This window comes from Culex quinquefasciatus, chromosome 2 (genome assembly GCF_015732765.1).
Source record: "Culex quinquefasciatus strain JHB chromosome 2, VPISU_Cqui_1.0_pri_paternal, whole genome shotgun sequence".
Lineage (NCBI taxonomy): Eukaryota > Metazoa > Arthropoda > Insecta > Diptera > Culicidae > Culex > Culex quinquefasciatus.
This window is the reverse complement of record NC_051862.1, coordinates 40052957-40071597: the sequence shown is the minus strand read 5'-3', so window position 1 is coordinate 40071597 and position 18641 is coordinate 40052957. Positions and strand designations below refer to the sequence as shown.

At 34.3% G+C, this 18641-nt stretch overlaps 1 protein-coding gene across 11 annotated transcripts in view; it reads left to right on the top strand.

Moving 5' to 3' along the window:
* LOC6034656 (single-stranded DNA-binding protein 3) overlaps nt 1-18641 on the top strand; it is an 84071-nt gene that overhangs the window by 60701 nt on the left and 4729 nt on the right. For 4 of the 11 annotated variants that reach the window (XM_038251845.1, XM_038251836.1, XM_038251835.1 and 1 more), the window contains 6 exons: nt 247-330; nt 400-448; nt 1324-1353; nt 6582-6772; nt 6831-6977; nt 10747-10953. In XM_038251845.1, the coding sequence (XP_038107773.1) occupies nt 247-330; nt 400-448; nt 1324-1353; nt 6582-6772; nt 6831-6977; nt 10747-10953 (708 nt within the window). Of the gene's footprint in view, nt 1-246; nt 331-399; nt 449-1323; nt 1354-6581; nt 6773-6830; nt 6978-10746; nt 10954-13908; nt 14800-18641 lie in introns of those variants that run through there. The other 7 variants (XM_038251840.1, XM_038251843.1, XM_038251838.1 and 4 more) reach the window with 6 other exon arrangements.

Below are 18641 nucleotides of genomic sequence, written 5' to 3'. Positions count from 1 at the left end.
TCCTAACTGATTTTTAATGATTTTATATATATTAAGAAAGTAATATGTACAATTGTAATGAATGCTAAAATCCTACTAATACTTTTGTTAACCCAACAATTCTTTTAAACATTCATACGTCACTAACAAATAACTTGTTATTGATTATTTAAAGAAAATGCAATCGTACTACCAACGATGAAATCAAATTTTCCGAATGTTTATTTTAATAAAATATATTAAACTCTCAAATTCCTTTCATTCCAGCCATTCATGGGAGGTCCCCGGTATCCGCCCGGTCCCCGGCCCGGAGTCCGAATGCCGCAAGGAATTGGAAACGATTTCAATGGTGTAAGTAGCCAAAACAATCTTATCCCTTAAAAGTACAACTATCTAACAACTCAAATCTTCCCATTTTAGCCCCCCGGACAACCAATGATGCCAAATAGTATGGATCCCACGCGGCAAGGTGAGTGTTCACAGTTTGATTCGCTTGCGAGTCTTTCAAGTTAGAGAGCCCAAGTTACTTAGCAGCTCCCGCGGCTATTTCACCTCCACCCCCTCTTCTTTCCCCCCTTTTTCTCTCGTACTGAGACACATAATCTGCCTTGTAGAAAGAGTATCGAAAAAGTATTCTAGTGATTTTGTTTTCTTCTCTTAATTGGAAGCATTCTTTTAACTTTGAATCCCCCGTCCCCCTTTTCTCTCGATCCTTAAACCTTTCCCATTTTTGCAGTTTCCAGTAACCGAATTAACCCAGTTGAAAAAAAAAAAAAACTATAAACAGTAGAAAGAGATTTTTGACCAATGACCAACTTTAAGTAAATCTCTCGAGTGCTTTTGAGGTTTTGATTTGAGAGTTTCAGTTCTCCTCCATTTGTTGGATTACTAAACTTGGGATTTATATTAATCCGATTACTTTTAGGTTAATTTCAAAATTTAAGCTTTGAAGTCTAGTTTGCTAACTTCCTTCATCGACATCACCCAGATTAGTTCGATTTAACCGTACTCTAGAAATCCAACAAATTAACGAAAACAAAAAAATCCCTTAGTTAGCAAATTCCTCACTTTGGTTCTGTGTGCTTTTCCTAATTTCATCAAATTTACTTTAGTTCCATTCTTTTTCCCCCGAAAAAAATACACAAACACACATTTTCCGATGAAAACTTTTCGCGAGGTCCCTGACGAAAAAAAAACTCCCTTTAAACTCCCGAGTCTGAGCCTTAAACATGATAGAGAGTCAAGAAAAAAGAGCGAGTTCCGTTGTTGAGAAGAAGAAGAAGAAAAAACTAATCAAAACCAACCAATATTTTTTTCTTTTTTCGTTCTTTGTTCTCTGTTCAGGTGAAGCCGGAGACTTTGTAGCATGGCAAGGTAGGCAGTTTAATGTCGCGCTTGTCTGCTACTTTCTTTTTTCGATTCTATTCACTGTCTGTTCTCTAACCGAAAACCCCACTTCTCTTTTTGTTTTGTTTTTATCTAACTTTAAAGTCTCTGTTTTTTATGTTTTTGTTTCATTTTTCATCTTTCTGTTTTTCCTACTTTTAGGTTATGTTTTACAGCATAACCTATAAATGTCGAAAAAAGGCTTTTATTTTTTTGTTTTTCTCCTTAAGTTGCTTCTTATTACGCTTTATGTTTTCATTTCATTTTGCAAAGTACCACTAATTAGTCCCCCTCCCTCAAACCGTGACCCTTATTTTGTCAGTCTCGTTGGATGCCGTGTTTTCATTCGTATTGATTTTGCCTGCTCTTTCTCCCACCCACCCCCCAAAATTTCCTCGTCTCGTGTAATTTTTCGTTCCGCTGGGACCGCCATGAATGAATAGGAGAACCGAAATCTTCCAAATTGGTAGCACTCTGCGAATAAAACCGTCGACCCCAAATTAAAAAAGACAGAGAGAGAAAAAAATCAAACCTCAAAATTTTGGCCATCAATTCGATCAAAAGTCTCACTATTCACCACCAGGATCCCGCGCGTGTAACTTACCGTCTCTCCCCAACCCCCCACTCTCCCACCCCTTTTAGTTCGATGTTGACTTTTATCATGCGTGTATGTGTGTGTATGGGTGTGTGTGCTGATTAATTCAATCCTTTGATGTTGGAATGCTAGTTTTTTTTTGCGTTCATCCATTCAATACCAAACTCCTGTATCGAGTGCACACTCACACAAAATCACACATGCACGCATGGTATAGATTTGAAGTTGGGGAAATCCTCAACATTCATTAGTTTTTTCCGCCCCTTTCGAATATAGCCTTTTGACCAGGTTCTGACCACCGTCAATCGATTTTTGCTGAATGTTTTTAATCATTTTTTTTTTATTTTGCTTTGGTTTCGAATTAAAAAGATTTTCTGTGTACATATAAAGTTTTAATTCAATACATATTTTGTTGATCATTGTTGTCTGTGGATGATTGAATGAGTTGAGAGTCACTGACATAATTAAATTTATCTTTAATTGTTGAATTATATGTTTATTTTTCGTAGAATTGAGAGCCAGATACTATCGTTCGATGATTTACTGAACTGTAAAACAATGATGATAATGTTTTCTTTAAAAAAATGTGTAAATTTACATCCTTGTATGGGTAATTTTACATATCCCACAATTTTTTTGGTAAAATTACATTGAAAACCCCATAATCATTTCCAACAATTTAATTTAAAACTATTTTTACTCTGTACTCTATGTTTTAGAAAATTTGTAAATCCGGAAAATGTGAAATTTAAAGGTGTGAGTTTATCTACACAGTAAAAATTTGCGTAAATTTGAAAGGTGTTAAATTGTATGGTTTAATATTACATTATGATGTAATATTAGTTCAATTTCGATTGAATAAGTGGCAGCACAATGGCAAAATGGTGAATTTATACATTTTTAGAGTTAGAATTAGACAAATATTCAAATGTAATATGACCATGTTTTTTTTTTACTGTTTTTGTTATGCTGTTGTATGTTATTTAACCGGATCGTTTGATTACTAAACTGAATTAATTGGGAAGCAGTAAAATTTATTCATTTGCAGCAGTTAAATTAATTTTATTTTAGCTTACTTACTGACAGATTTGGTGTCTGCAGAAATGTTTATTACTACCTCTGAAATATGTGAATTTACATCGTTTTTTGTTTGATTTATATATTACATATAAAGTAAGTAAAATCACATTGAAAAAGAGGTAACAGCATAATTTTCTATTCTGATGAGGTTAACCCTGAAAAATAGCCGATTTTTTACTCAATAAATTTTTATCATTGAAAATCAAACTAATAGTTTCCGAGATATCTCGGAGTAGTTTTCAAAAGGACGCAAGAGCCATTGGTAATAAAAGCCCTTTTTGCATCGGTACTCGACCTACTTACGAAAAACCGATTTCAAAAATGCTTGAGATTGCCCATATATACGTCCTTCAAGTGCCCTAAACACAAAACAAATAAAATATTGTTTCAATTTGGAGAAAAAAGAAAAATAGTGCAGAAGTTCACGATGGCTATTATGGCTTTTTGAAAACTCAACCCAGATATCACGAATTGAATAAGGAGGCTGTACTTCTGCAACCAGTAGTCTGATCAACAAAGACAAAAAAGAAAACTGGAGGTAATTTTCTCAGCTAAAGTTTTTGAAAATTACAAAAAAAAAAATCTAAAACAAATGCATATAAAATACTTCTAACTTGATATTGAGCCTTTATTTAAAAAAGTAAGTAAAAAATTTTTGATTGCAAAATATTCATGCAAACCTGAGTTTTAAAATTTTATTTGAATTTTTTAGTTTCTTTTTTCAAAAATATTTTTTTTTTCTTTCTAAAAATGGGTATTTAAGGTACAGTACAGTCATCCCTCATATTCGGAACAGTTTAAAGATCGGCCAATGTTAAAAAAAATCATAGCAAATCGATAATTGAACTTAATGATTCGATTTTACCTTCATTTGAAAGCTTTTCATGCGATCTTTCGAATGCTGTATCGAACAACTGTAAATTTTTACTTTTATATGAAGTTTTTGAAGAAAAACTTTGACACTTGAAATCCACAAATTCGGAACACTTTCTTCTTACGGATGTAAACAAACTTTGGATCTCTCCAGGAGTACATTTTTGTAACAAAATAATGACTTCACACACTGCAACCAGTGAAACTCAAGCTTAGTGATGTTTTATCCATAGTCTGATAACTTTTTTTGTGAAAATATCAGTTAAATTCTCGATTAAATTTTCAAAAGGTCCTATCTGCATAGGAAACCCATGAGGGATAGGTTGTTTTGAAAATTTAATCTAGAATTCAGGTGTTCCACAATTGTAGGAGGCACAATAACATCCCACAATCATGGAACAGGCAATTTGGAGGCAGTGTTTTGCTGCTCAGGATAAAATAGTCTTGAAGTGAAGTTTTTTGTTCAAAAAATACTACTTTTACTTGTGGAATAGCAAGAAAATGTACAAATGAAGGTCCTAAAAATAGTAGGGGGAAGAAGAAGAAAGAAGAGAGAAAAGCTTAATTATCATAAAAGTGTTCTGAATTTGTGGGTGTTCCGAATATGTGGGATGACTGTACTTGTTCGGTAACTGGGCTGAGAACGTAGCCCAGTCACCGAATGCTGCTCGTTAACTGGGCTAAACAAAAAACAACGAGGGGACCACCGATGCATAGTATTTACCACATGACATATAAAAATAAAAGTTACTCAAATTTATTTATAATGCTTACATTTCATATTTCTTTAATTGTGACTTGAAATTAAACAGAAGTTTGTAAAAAGTTTTTTTTTATTGAACATGATTTTTGAATCCATTAACCCCTCGGTCATTTCGGTTTGATTTGGTTTTTGACATTTATCTGCTTTTTAACTGGGCTACGACCCAGTTATCGAGCGCCCAGTTAAAAAACGCCCAGTTACCGTACAACTACTGTACTAGTTTTTGAAGTAACCTAAACTCCAGCACAAAAGATGCCATTTTCCCTAAACACACCAAAATATTGCAAAATTTAAAATACATATTTTGGGCGCTTAGTGATTTTAAGTAAAGTAAAAAATGTTTTTTTCCGTGTACCAATTTTACCTACAATTTTGCCGAAGACGCCAAATCAAACAAAAATAATCCAAATCAAAAAACATAAAATTTAAAATTTCGAATAAATGCGAATGTGTCTCTTCCTCTTGAGTTAACCCATTCCGCCTTTTTACTTTTTTTAATCATTTAAATGCAAATGAATAAATTTTATAAATTAAAATACCAAAAATCTACACATTTAATAAATATTGGAAAAAGTATTTAAAAAACACACTCAAAATTGGCTTTGGACAACAATTTGAGGTTGCAGAAATCGCCTTTAAAACCAATATATGCGCATGCAAAACTGAACATTTTAAGGATAAACACGAGTCAAGTTTTTTGTAGGACAAGATTCTCCAATTAACCTTAGGAAGTTGAGAAATCATTAAAAAATATTGCATTCAAATATAATTTTTCACTTGAATTTTCTGCTACTTTGAAATTTGCGTTAGTTCTTCATTTCATTTGTTGAGCTTTCCTGAGTTTTCCTTAAAAAGTAAAATTCTTGATAGTTTTGAAACCAATTCTTGACAAACTGTCAAATTAGGTAAAGATTTGTGACGGAATTAATGGTCGTTTACATTATTGCTCTAAAGAAATATTAATAATTTAAAATCCTTTTTATTTGACACGTCTTGATAATTTTTGTATTGATTTTCCATTCCGTATGAAGTTAATAAAGTTATCATTGCCAACCAGGAGGTTAAAGGATGCTTCACAAAATCATATAAATTCTTTGACACATTTGATTTAGAACAAAAAATACTTCTCTGCCTTCAACAATTACAACTGGCACAGGTACATGCTAATTCATGTTGTGCAGCAAATCGTTGAATTGAAATTAATACAGAGTATTTTAGAGGGATTTAATACTTTGAGATAGTCGAAAATTATTTATGAATGTTGAGATTCAGGTCAAAAGTATTGATAATCTGAAAATATAAATGTTATTATGAAGGCATGGTTTTCCTAATTTTTCCCTAGTTCTACAAGCATTGAAAAAATAATAATATTTATTTTGCTGGAATCAATATCAGCTACAAAAAAATGGTAAATGATCGAAGTTAGTATCGCTCCAAAACAATTCTTTTCATAATGTATTTACTTGTTTCTTATTGCCCAGATAAAATTAGGCAATGTCTTAATTTTTGTATGTTTCTTAATCAATTAAATTTCATATCGAAGAAAATACAGTTGTTATCCCGTATAAATAATCCGACCCAAACTACCCTAAATTTAATAAATAAACAATATTTATGTGTGTCTGTGTACTAACTAATATCAATTCATTTTCACATAAAACCATCATCATCGCTCATCGTGTCATCGCCATCATCAAACAAAACCCCATCACCATCATCATCCGGCTTGTTATCCATACCGTTTACATTCACGCTTCTGCATCTGTGTGTTGCTGCGTAATCGCATTGTGGTGTGCGCCGCGCGCTTTTTGGAAACCTAACCTCACACGCAAAAAAAAAACAACCAACCCACCCACACACACGCACGCAATACCTTTGTCGCCGGAATAATCTACAACCGTTCAGGCCCTCCAGGTATGGGTCCGATGAATCCTAGAATGAATCCACCTCGCGGCCCCGGCATGGGCCCCATGGGCGCCGGCACGTACGGCCCCGGAATGCGTGGCCCCCCGCCCAACAGCAACCTTGGCCCCGGCGGAATGCCCCCGATGGGCATGGGCGGCGGACGGCCCCAGTGGCAACCGAACACGTCATCGGTGAGTTGAAACATGCTCTATTTTGCATTCAACATTTTAATTCTTGACAAATTTCCAGCCCATGAACTATTCATCCTCGTCACCTGGCAACTACGGCGGCCCGCCGGGACCGAGCGGACCACCCGGCCCCGGAACGCCCATCATGCCATCACCTCAAGATTCATCCAACTCCGGCGGCGAGAACATGTACACACCAATGAAGCCCGTGAGTATAGCTAAAGCGCGGGGGTTTGGGACACCCTAACGGAGGGTGAAATATTTTTCAAATGTTGGAATTTTATGGGAAATGAAATGTCGCTTGTATTATAGGAAGTGCGTCAATTCGAGTGAGTTTCCGGCCTAAATAATCAGGGGGCAAAAAAATATTTATTCTAAAAACTTAAATTATTTAATGTAAATTAAAGTTAATTCAACCAAAAATCAGTTAAAATGCATTTCCTGCGTTTATAATCATATTTAGCATGTTTGAATTCCTTTGAAAACATTTTAAATTTTCATGAAATACCAATGTACAGTTCCACGGAAAAAAAAATCCCGAAAAAAAAAATCCGTTAATACCTCGATATTTTGAAAACAAATGATTGGAAAGCAACTGGACGCATGTAAAGTGCATTTTAAAACACTTTTTTCATCCAAATGTTGGCTTATAATTTCAATTTTTATATTTTTTTTATTATTTTAATCCTTGATTTTTGAATTTTGAGATTTTTTTACGATTTTTAAGATTGTTTGTAAAAGATAATTTCAGATTTTTGTAATTTTCTGAGTACCGGCCATGGATTTTTAAATTTTGGAATTTTAAAGCTTTGAAATTTTTTAAAGTTTTTGAAATTTGAAATTTTTTTCTTAAAGGATTCAAAATGTTGTAGTATTATCTGAGCTAAAAAAATTTTAAAAATCTGTAAGTTTAGAGTTTGAAAAACGATAAATTTTGCGAATTTAGAATTTTTGCAGTTCTTAGTATAGAGCAATTCCAGCTCAAATCAGGAATTTTTCTGGTACTTTTGTACCCGACCCTCTCCGATTTCAATGAAACTATGTAGACATGTTATCCTAGGCCTATATAAGCCATTTTTGTGTATATGGAGCCAATAGTACTCGAAAATAACATTTGAGAAGGGCATAAGGTATTTAAATATTTTTGTATTTTGTAATTTAAAAATTACTGTATCTCGAAGCCGTTGCATCGTATCAAAAAGTGGTCGAAGACAAACTTGTAGGAAATTGGACGGGCTTTCTGAAAAAAATACACTGAAACAAAAATACACGCCATATCTATGAGATTTTTTGATTTTTAAGTCTGAAACTTAAATTTAAAGGTGATGTCACGATTTTTTTTCGTTCAAAATTTTTGAGAAAATAGCCTAAAATGTTACCAAAAGACTGACGAAAAATGCAGGATGGTATGTCTCTCCTAAAAAAATACAAAAATCATTTATTAAAACTGTTTTTTTGAAAAGTGGTCTAAACGTCAACATTTTTCAAACCCGGTAGTGAGAATCGATTCTCCAGACAATTTTACATAAAAGTCTCCATATTGATCATTGTCCTATGTCCAATCCTTGCGAAGATACAGCGGTTTTAAAAATAAAAATGTTGAAAAAACGGGATTTTTGGTGGTTTTTGGGAATTTCTATGTGACAGACTTGGTTTTTCAGTCTCGTAAATATTTTTACCGGAAAGCTCGTCCAATTTCCCATAAGTTTGCCTTTGACAGCTTTTTGATTTATATCGTTTTTGTATTTACGTAATTAAATTTACTATCCTGGTTTCTACCACACTGAAAAAAATATTCTATTTTCAGTTATAAGCAATGTAATTAAGCTTATATCTGTAAGCCCTTACATCCAATTGAAATGCTGTCAAAGGCAAACTTATGGGAAATTGGACGAGCTTTTCGGTAAAAATATTTACGAGACTAAAAAACCAAGTCTGTCATATAGAAATTGCCAAAAACCACCAAAAATCCCGTTTTTTCAACATTTTTATTTTTAAAACCGCTGTATCTTCGCAAGGATTGGGCATAGGACAATGGTCAATATGGAGACTTTTATGTAAAATTGTCTGGAGAGTCGATTCCCACTACCGGGTTTGAAAAATTTTGACGTTTAGACCACTTAATTTTTAATTTCAAAATTAATGTTGAGTAATTTCTGAATTATGGATTGAAAAAAATAGAGATTAAAAATTTGGGAACTTAAGAAATATAAAATTTAAATATCTTGTTTTGAAGTGTTATGATTAAAGATTATTTTCAATTTTTTTAAGAACTTTGCTGAGAATCCTAATTTTGCTTTGCGATCTTGGAGGTTTTAAAATTAGGAATTGAGTTAAAGTTTTTATATTGTTGAGTTTTGAGATTATGGAATATGGATTATGGAAACATCATAATTTTGAACTTCTAGAGTTTAAATAGTTTGAATGATTGGAATTTTATGTTTTTAGTTTTTTTAAGTTTTGGAATTTAGGAAAAAAAACAAAAACATTAAATAAGTAATGTTTTCATAGACAAAAATTGCTCAAAATAACCTAGACCGAAAAAATACAAAAAAATTAGCTGTATTGGTTTAGCCATTTTGAAATCTTGAATTTTAAAAATTGGGACTTAAGAAATTGACAATTTTTTAAGGATCTTTTAGTTTTAGAAATTTTTTTAGGTAAAAAAAATAATCAAAATTTAAGCATTATGAATATCTTTAATTTTTTAAAGTATTGAAGTTTGAAAAAATGTGTCTTAATATTAAAAATTTTGAGATGTTGTAAATTATGAATTCTACAATTTCAAAGATTTTTTATAAGTCAGGAATTTTATAGTTTTTGAATCCCAGAATATTAATATTTTTTAGTTCCATAGTTTTGTTAACATTTATAATTTGAAAAAATCGAATTTCGGAGTTCTATGAATTTTTAAATCATGGAATTTGAGAATTTTGGAAATTTGAGTTTTTTGTATCATAGAATTTTAATGTCATGAAGTTTCAGGATTTCGGATGGAATATTAGAGTTCAAGGTTTAGGGAACTTTTGAGTTCTTAAATTTTATTTTCTTGAAGTTGATCTGTCTTGAAATTTTAAGATGCAGGATTTTTTTAAAATAATTTTCTGGCTTTTAGTTTTAAATTGAAGAACGTCTATTTCATTTGTTTTTGCTTTTGGATTTTGGAGTTTTGAAATTTGAATCTATGTGTCCAAGGGTTTAAATGTTTTTTTTTTATTTGAAAATTTGAAGATGTTTGAATTTTTAACATCGCAATGTTGAAATCTTAGGAACTTGAGGTTCAAAATATTGGATATTTGATTTTTAGTAATTTGAAAATTTTGAATTTTGAAGGCATTAAAACTTTGTAGTTTTGAAAATGTTTATTTTTTTAATTCTAGAATTTAGAGTAGTTTTGAAGGGGAATTTTGAGTTTTACAATTTTTGAATTTAAGAGTTTCAGAGTTTTAGAATTTTGTTAACATGTTTGATTTAGATTGTTGGAGTCATAACAATTTTGAATGTTGTAACTTTTGAATTCTAGGGTTTTTAATGTTTTGGAGTTGTAGAATAAAATAATTTCAAAATTGAGAATGACAAAATGATAGAGTTGAGGAATTTGAGAAATTTACAGAGCTTTAACTTTAAGAATTTGGGAGTTTAACCGTTTTAAAATTTTGTTAATTTAGAAAATTTTCTTTGGAATTTGAATTTTTTTATCTTTGGGAATCTTCGAGTTTAAGATTTTTGATTTTATAATTTTGAGATTTTGGAATTTTAAAACTTCAGTATTTATTATTTTTTTGATTTGGATATTCTTTTTTTCGGAGATTTTTAAATGTTTAGTTTTTTTTTCGCAAAAAAGGCTTGAATTGAAAGCGAAAATAATTAATAAAAATCATAACGAAATAGCATTATGTTTGAAATATATCAAGATTTTAAATAAAACTTTCAAATAACAACCTCAACTTACAATATTTCAACTGTTCCCTCCGCAGGAATTCCCAATGGTGGGCGGCTCAGACGGGGGTGGCCCGATGGGTGGCCCCATGGGCCCCAACTCGATGGGCGGACCGGTACTTAACAACGACGGCCTCGACGGCATGAAGAACAGCCCGGCGAACGGACCCGGCACGCCCCGGGAGGACTCGGGCAGCGGCATGGGCGACTACAACCTCGGCGGCTTCGGCGGACCCGGCGAGAACGTAAGTTTCGACTCGTTTTAACGGCGGGTGAATGAATGAAAGAGAGGGGAGAGGGAAAAATCGTTGGTGATTTTTATCTTCTCTCGCTCGTATTGTAACGAAGAATAAGCATCAGACAAGCAAGCCTGCAAAACCGAAATTTCGCTGACAAAGTGATTCTCCTGAGTTTTTTTTTTCTGTAGCTTTTAAGTTCGTATTTTTACCGCATTTTTTATTAGTTGGTTTTTAATTTAATTTTTATTATTTTTTTACTTTATTATTTCTGTAATTTTTAAGTTTATTTACACGGTGATGGGTGTGACTAATTCTAATGAAAAAAGATAAACCGTTGCTACTAAACACTAAACTTCGACTGTTCACCATTTTTATCAAAGATGGCGGCGACAAAAGTTGACAACGTTTGTCAATTTGACAAATGTTTATGTCGTGCAGATGTCAATATACTCTTTTAGTCTCTGTTTATGAAAATTTGCTGTCTATTTTTTCACTAAATATTATCAGTTGGCTAAATATTCATTTATTTTTCCGTGATTATAATTATGCACTTCCATTTGGACCACCCTAATATTGCAATGACAGCTCCTGCACATGGAGAAAAATGCTTCCGTAGTTTTCATGAACATATTTAGTATTCACTGAAATCACTGTTATTTGGTCTAACGTTTGAATTTTTTTCGATTTGTAAAAGAAATGGATGTATTTTGACTATTTAAACAAATTACTCTAGCTTACTTGTTTAACGAAATTATTTCTTTCGGTGTATCCATAGAATTTCCTACTAACAAGTCCGCATAATTTTCCATCAACTTTCTGAGTAGTTGAAAGTAGCAATTAACCGTTGCAAATAACATTTCCGTTAATTTTCTGACATTTCGCTTTAGTAGAAGTTGCTAATCTTAAAAGTTTAAAGTAGAATCACAACAAAATTTGTTCGTCCCTTTGTTGTCAAATTGAAAACGGCATTATTTTCATCGCAAAACAAAGCAAAAAACTAATGCAAACAAGTTCTTCTGTGTAAATATTACTGAAAAAAAAAAAAAACTGAGAAAAAAAAGTAATTAGCAAACAAACACACTAGTGCTGAGGCGAGAAAGAAGAAGAAGTGAACGTTGAGTTTTTGAGTAGCAAAGAGCAAAGGTTTATTTAATTATTCTGTTATTCTCCGAATGAGTTTGTAAGAAAAATCTCCTTCTCTTCTCTTTATTTTTACATAAAAAAAACTTTTCGTTTGTGTTCCCACGCACACACACACAATCACACTCACGTGCGTGTTGTTTTTATGTTGTAATTTTACGTTCGCGTGCACGTGAAGTTTACATGGATGTGAGTACACACTCTCTTGAGTTTTTTACTTTTTTTTGTTAACTCTACCGTTTTGTTTTAATTCGATGGTTTACACACGCGTTGTCTGTTCTAACGGTGATTTAGAAGGAAAATATATTACACCAACACACACAAACACGTACATACACATTGTTTGGAATAACCATGTAAAGTTACAGTCAATTTTACACACACAATATTGTTTTTTTTTTTCTGGAAATATTTGGTATTTTTTAAGGTTAGGTTATGTTCATTTGTGTTCTATGTTTGTATAAGTCGTAATTAACTCTGCACCCACTCGAAATATTTATCTTCATTTTCGTGTAACTGTTCAAATTTAAACGCACACTGAAACATCACATTTTTATTCTTTTGTATATAAAATTCCGACGGTTGAGAAAATAATCTTTTCACAATAGATTTTTATGTGTTCATATTTTGTGTAAAAAATCATGTTATGTTAACGTTATTCCGTCCAATGTATATGTGTTTTGTGCTTTCTCCCAAAATACTAGTAGGTTTGTGTAAAAATTACAGTAAAATCAAGGAAGAGAAGTATTTGATGATTGAAGATTGTGCCATTTCACAAATTATTCAACACCCTCTGTCTGTAGTATGTTTTACTTTTCTGTTCTCACAAAACGCCAAAATTGACCCACAACTACGAAACATACAACAAGCCAAAAACAAAAGAGAGCGAGAGAGATGGTGAGAGAGAAAAAAAGAGAAAGAAAGAGAGAGAATGTACTGCTCAACCGCCGTGCACGCGCTTAACCCCGAATTGAGCGGGATCGAGAGAGCGAGACAAAATGTTGCAACACATTCACTACCACACACAAAAGAGCGCAAAATTTCTAAAACCAGTTAAAAATAAAGAGAAAGAGATCGGATTTTTCCACCTTTAACCCACTACTGTTTATCACCATATTTTTTTCTAATAAAAACAACAACTTACAGTAGCTAGACATTTAAGAAATCTGAAAGAAACAAAAAAAAATGTCACAGCAGGTGCTGTAAGTCCGCTTAAGTAGGTTACTTAAGGTTCTATTCTAGCGTGAAACAAAAAGTTAAGCTACTTATGTAAACTAAATGCTAATTTTAAACATGCAAGCTTAACCCCATCGACTGGAAGGAATATTACAATCGTTTTAAGAAACAGACAGTGTCGTCCATTTGCCTCAAGCAAGCAAACCAATTACGTTTAGAAACTACAAGTGAATCGCAAGAACGCAAGAGATTATTGAATAAAGAAGGTTATTTTTGAACACTGAAAAACAAAACAAAAATAAAGAAAAAAAATCTGTTTTCAAAACAAACGCTTGCGAACCGTCCCTGCCGTGTGACAGTTGAGTGCGCAACTCTCTCATGTTCTCTCTCGATCTTGTTGTCGGTGTGTGTGCGGGCACGATCGTGCCTTGTTGAGCTGTGAACGGTGTGCGTCAAACTCCGGACTGTTAAAAAGTTTCGTCCAGATGTGCCGCAGTTGTTGGTCAGTTTTTGCGAGATTTTTTGTTCGTTTTTTAGTTTTTTAATTATTTTTTCGGCAAATTTCGCGCGAAGCAAGTCTGGTAAATTATTAAATTCCTTTAAAAAAAATGAAAACCAACCAAAATCCCGGAATTCCCCTTGCAGGATCAGACCGAGTCGGCCGCTATACTCAAGATCAAGGAAAGCATGCAGGAAGAGGCGAAACGCTTCGAGAAAGATTCCGACCAGCCCGACTACTACATGCAATAACATCCTCCTCCTAGCGTTTCTACCACTGCTATGACTAGTACTACTACTACTACTGCAACAACAACCGCAACAACAACAACAGCAACCGATAGCGTTAATTCAGCCTCTATTAGTACTTCTACCAAAAACAGCAGCAGCTACTGAATTTTCCTAATCGCTATTGTTTACCAAAAAACAAACAAACAAACACAGAAACACACACCTAAACACAACTACACGAATTAAAGGAATCACAAACACCCCACTTGAACTCCCTTTCTACACACACGCACACACATGCGCAGTTTCTCACCTCCAAAAACTCTCTCAACGTTGAGTGCCCTCTCCCAATATCCCACTCTTCTTGCAAATAAAAAGTTACAGAGCGTTTCCAAGAAACGCCAAAATTTGAAATGATAATCATTTTTCTCTGAAAATAAACAGTATCAATTGCAACCAAAAAAAAGCAAAAGACCTCCCCCCTCAATCCCACTTCCTATTTTATTCTCTTTTTTCGTTAATTTTAATTCCCCTCGCAATCACGAGATCGAGCGTCATCTCGGTTTAGATTTGTTTTTTCTCTACACCCAAAAGCGTGAGAGAAAACACAGAAAGAAAAGATATAATGTGAACATTGATGCAAACAAAATGAGGATAAAAAAACAAACACACACACACCTTGTAGGATAATTTTACCAATACCATTAAAGAACCAGAGAATGAGAGAATGGAAGAGAAAATCGGAGCAGAATTTTGAACTTTGAGAACTTGAGAATCACACACTTACATACACACACGCAAAAAAAACACACATACACTTTAAACGTGAACGTTGGAACGACAGAACCAAGAGAGATATCCACGCGCGAGAGTGTGTTAGTTTGTAACCAAATTTACACGCAGACATAGGCAAATCGAGTAGAATGATTCGTATGTCAAAATCAGCTGTGTCCTTTGTTATACCACGAGCACGTGGAAAACAGCTGGTTTTTACAGGCGATATGTTTACTCGATTTGCCTATGTCTGCGTAAAATTAGTGTAAACAAAATCAGCTGCTTGGAATTCAGCCAATCACAATCGATCAAAACCAAAACAATACATTAATTACAAATACTAACACAGAATCATGGTGTGCGTGATAGAAAGCGTGGATATCTCTAGGACTAAAACAAACTGAGGAAAAGATACATCTGTGTTAGAATTTATTATTATTTTTTTTCTCGAGCAAGACGTGCAAAACAAAAGAAAAACAAAAAAGTGAAACAAAACCATGGAAAAAAAATAGTGGAAAATAATCTTTTTGTGAAACACAACTCGTGAGGCTCCGGCGGCTTGTCGAGCGCAGTTATTTCATCCGAAAGTCCTTAATTTTTGATGACAAATTTCCAGATAATTTATAGATAAAACAACAACAAATTATTTTTTTTCTATATATTTTTTGCAATTTCGTCGTGAAACTACTTTCGTTACCAGTCATTCAGCACTGAAATGGGTATCGAGAAATAATACTAATTTTGTAAACCTCGTTGGATGTATGTACGACTCGTGCTGAAAAAATCTTCTTTTTGGAACATGTTGCATAAACTATTATATTTCACATATTATTATTCCGTTGCAAATATTGTTTAAAGTGTATGTCCCTCGACCCTGACCAAAAACCAAACATAGAAAAAAATAATTACAAGCTATATCAACGTTTGAATGCAAAATGTGTTTTAAAACGCACTTAACACCAGCCCGGTTGTTTGCAATTATTAGTTTTCAAAATATCTAAATACTAAATAATAAGATTTTATTTTCGCAAAAAAAAAACACTTTTTGCGGTACTGTACATTGGAATTTCACAAAAATTCGAAATATACAATTTTCTTAGGTCCGTTCTGTATTTTCTAAAAAAATATATATTTATATCAAAACATTTAGATTTCATGAAATCAACAAATAATTGATTAAAATATTCAAGCTTACGTTGTCAACACTGTCAAATAATATTATAAACAAAATATTCCCAATTATTACTTTGCCTAGCTAAATTTTGATATGTTCCAAATAAATAGAAAAAACTAACTTAATCCACCTATGTGGATGATGCCTTCCTCACATTTCACCAACAATGGGTAATGTGAGTGGTTTGGACACATATTTCAGCTATTTTTTTTAGATCCAGAAAAATAAGTACACAGATATAACTTAAGTGGTCATAACTCGAGACAGGGTTGCCAAATCTTCAATGTTGTGGACTCATTGGAAAGGTCTCTCGATTACCTAACCAACGATGGGTCGGATGATGGATCCGGACATCGTTTACATGCATTTAAGTGAGATCCGGCTTCAAAAAAGTACATAAATATCACTTAACTGGTCGTAACTCGAGACAGGGTTGCCAGATCTTCAATGTTGTGGACTCGTTGGAAAGGTCTCTCGATTACCTAACCAACGATGGGTCGGATGATGGATCCGGACATCGTTTACATGCATTTAAGTGAGATCCGGCTTCAAACAAGTACATAAATATCACTAAAGTAGTCATAACTCGAGACAGGGTTGCCAGATCTTCAATGTTGTGGACTCGTTGGAAAGGTCTCTCGATTACCTAACCAACGATGGGTTGGATGATGGATCCGGACATCGTTTACATGCATTTAAGTGAGATCCGGCTTCAAACAAGTACATAAATATCACTAAAGTAGTCATAACTCGAGACAGGGTTGCCAGATCTTCAATGTTGTGGACTCGTTGGAAAGGTCTCTCGATTACCTAACCAACAATGGGTCGGATGATGGATCCGGACATCGTTTACATACATTTAAGTGAGATCCGGCTTCAAAAAAGTACATAAATATCACTAAAGTAGTCATAACTCGAGACAGGGTTGCCAGATCTTCAATGTTGACTCGTTGGAAAGGTCTCTCGATTACCTAACCAACGATGGGTCGGATGATGGATCCGGACATCGTTTACATGCATTTAAGTGAGATCCGGCTTCAAACAAGTACATAAATATCACTAAAGTAGTCATAACTCGAGACAGGGTTGCCAGATCTTCAATGTTGTAGACTCGTTGGAAAGGTCTCTCGATTACCTAACCAACGATGGGTCGGATGATGGATCCGAACATCGTTTACATGCATTTAAGTGAGATCCGGCTTCAAAAAAGTACATAAATATCACTTAACTGGTCGTAACTCGAGACAGGGTTGCCAGATCTTCAATGCTGTGGACTCGTTGGAAAGGTCTCTCGATTACCTAACCAACGATGGGTCGGATGATGGATCCGGACATCGTTTACATGCATTTAAGTGAGATCCGGCTTCAAACAAGTACATAAATATCACTAAAGTAGTCATAACTCGAGACAGGGTTGCCAGATCTTCAATGTTGTGGACTCGTTGGAAAGGTCTCTCGATTACCTAACCAACGATGGGTCAGATGATGGATCCGGACATCGTTTACATACATTTAAGTGAGATCCGGCTTCGAAAAAGTACATAAATATCACTTAACTGGTCGTAACTCGAGACAGGGTTGCCAGATGTTCAATGTTGTGGACTCGTTGGAAATTTCTCTCGATTACCTAACCAACGATGGGTCGGATGATGGATCCGGACATCGTTTACATGCATTTAAGTGAGATCCGGCTTCAAACAAGTACATAAATATCACTAAAGTAGTCATAACTCGAGACAGGGTTGCCAGATCTTCAATGTTGTGGACTCGTTGGAAAGGTCTCTCGATTACCTAACCAACGATGGGTCGGATGATGGATCCGGACATCGTTTACATGCATTTAAGTGAGATCCGGCTTCAAACAAGTACATAAATATCACTAAAGTAGTCATAACTCGAGACAGGGTTGCCAGATCTTCAATATTGTGGACTCGTTGGAAAGTTCTCTCGATTACCTAACCAACGATGGGTCGGATGATGGATCCGGACATCGTTTACATACATTTAAGTGAGATCCGGCTTCGAAAAAGTACATAAATATCACTTAACTGGTCGTAACTCGAGACAGGATTGCCAGATCTTCAATGTTGTAGACTCGTTGGAAAGGTCTCTCGATTACCTAACCAACGATGGGTCGGATGATGGATCCGGACATCGTTTACATGCATTTAAGTGAGATCCGGCTTCAAACAAGTACATAAATATCACTAAAGTAGTCATAACTCGAGACAGGGTTGCCAGATCTTCAATGTTGTGAACTCGTTGGAAAGGTCTCTCGATTACCTAACCAACGATGGGTCGGATGATGGATCCGGACATCGTTTACATGCATTTAAGTGAGATCCGGCTTCAAACAAGTACATAAATATCACTAAAGTAGTCATAACTCGAGACAGGGTTGCCAGATCTTCAATGTTGTGGACTCGTTGGAAAGGTCTCTCGATTACCTAACCAACGATGGGTCGGATGATGGATCCGGACATCGTTTACATGCATTTAAGTGAGATCCGGCTTCAAACAAGTACATAAATATCACTAAAGTAGTCATAACTCGAGACAGGGTTGCCAGATCTTCAATATTGTGGACTCGTTGGAAAGTTCTCTCGATTACCTAACCAACGATGGGTCGGATGATGGATCCGGACATCGTTTACATACATTTAAGTGAGATCCGGCTTCGAAAAAGTACATAAATATCACT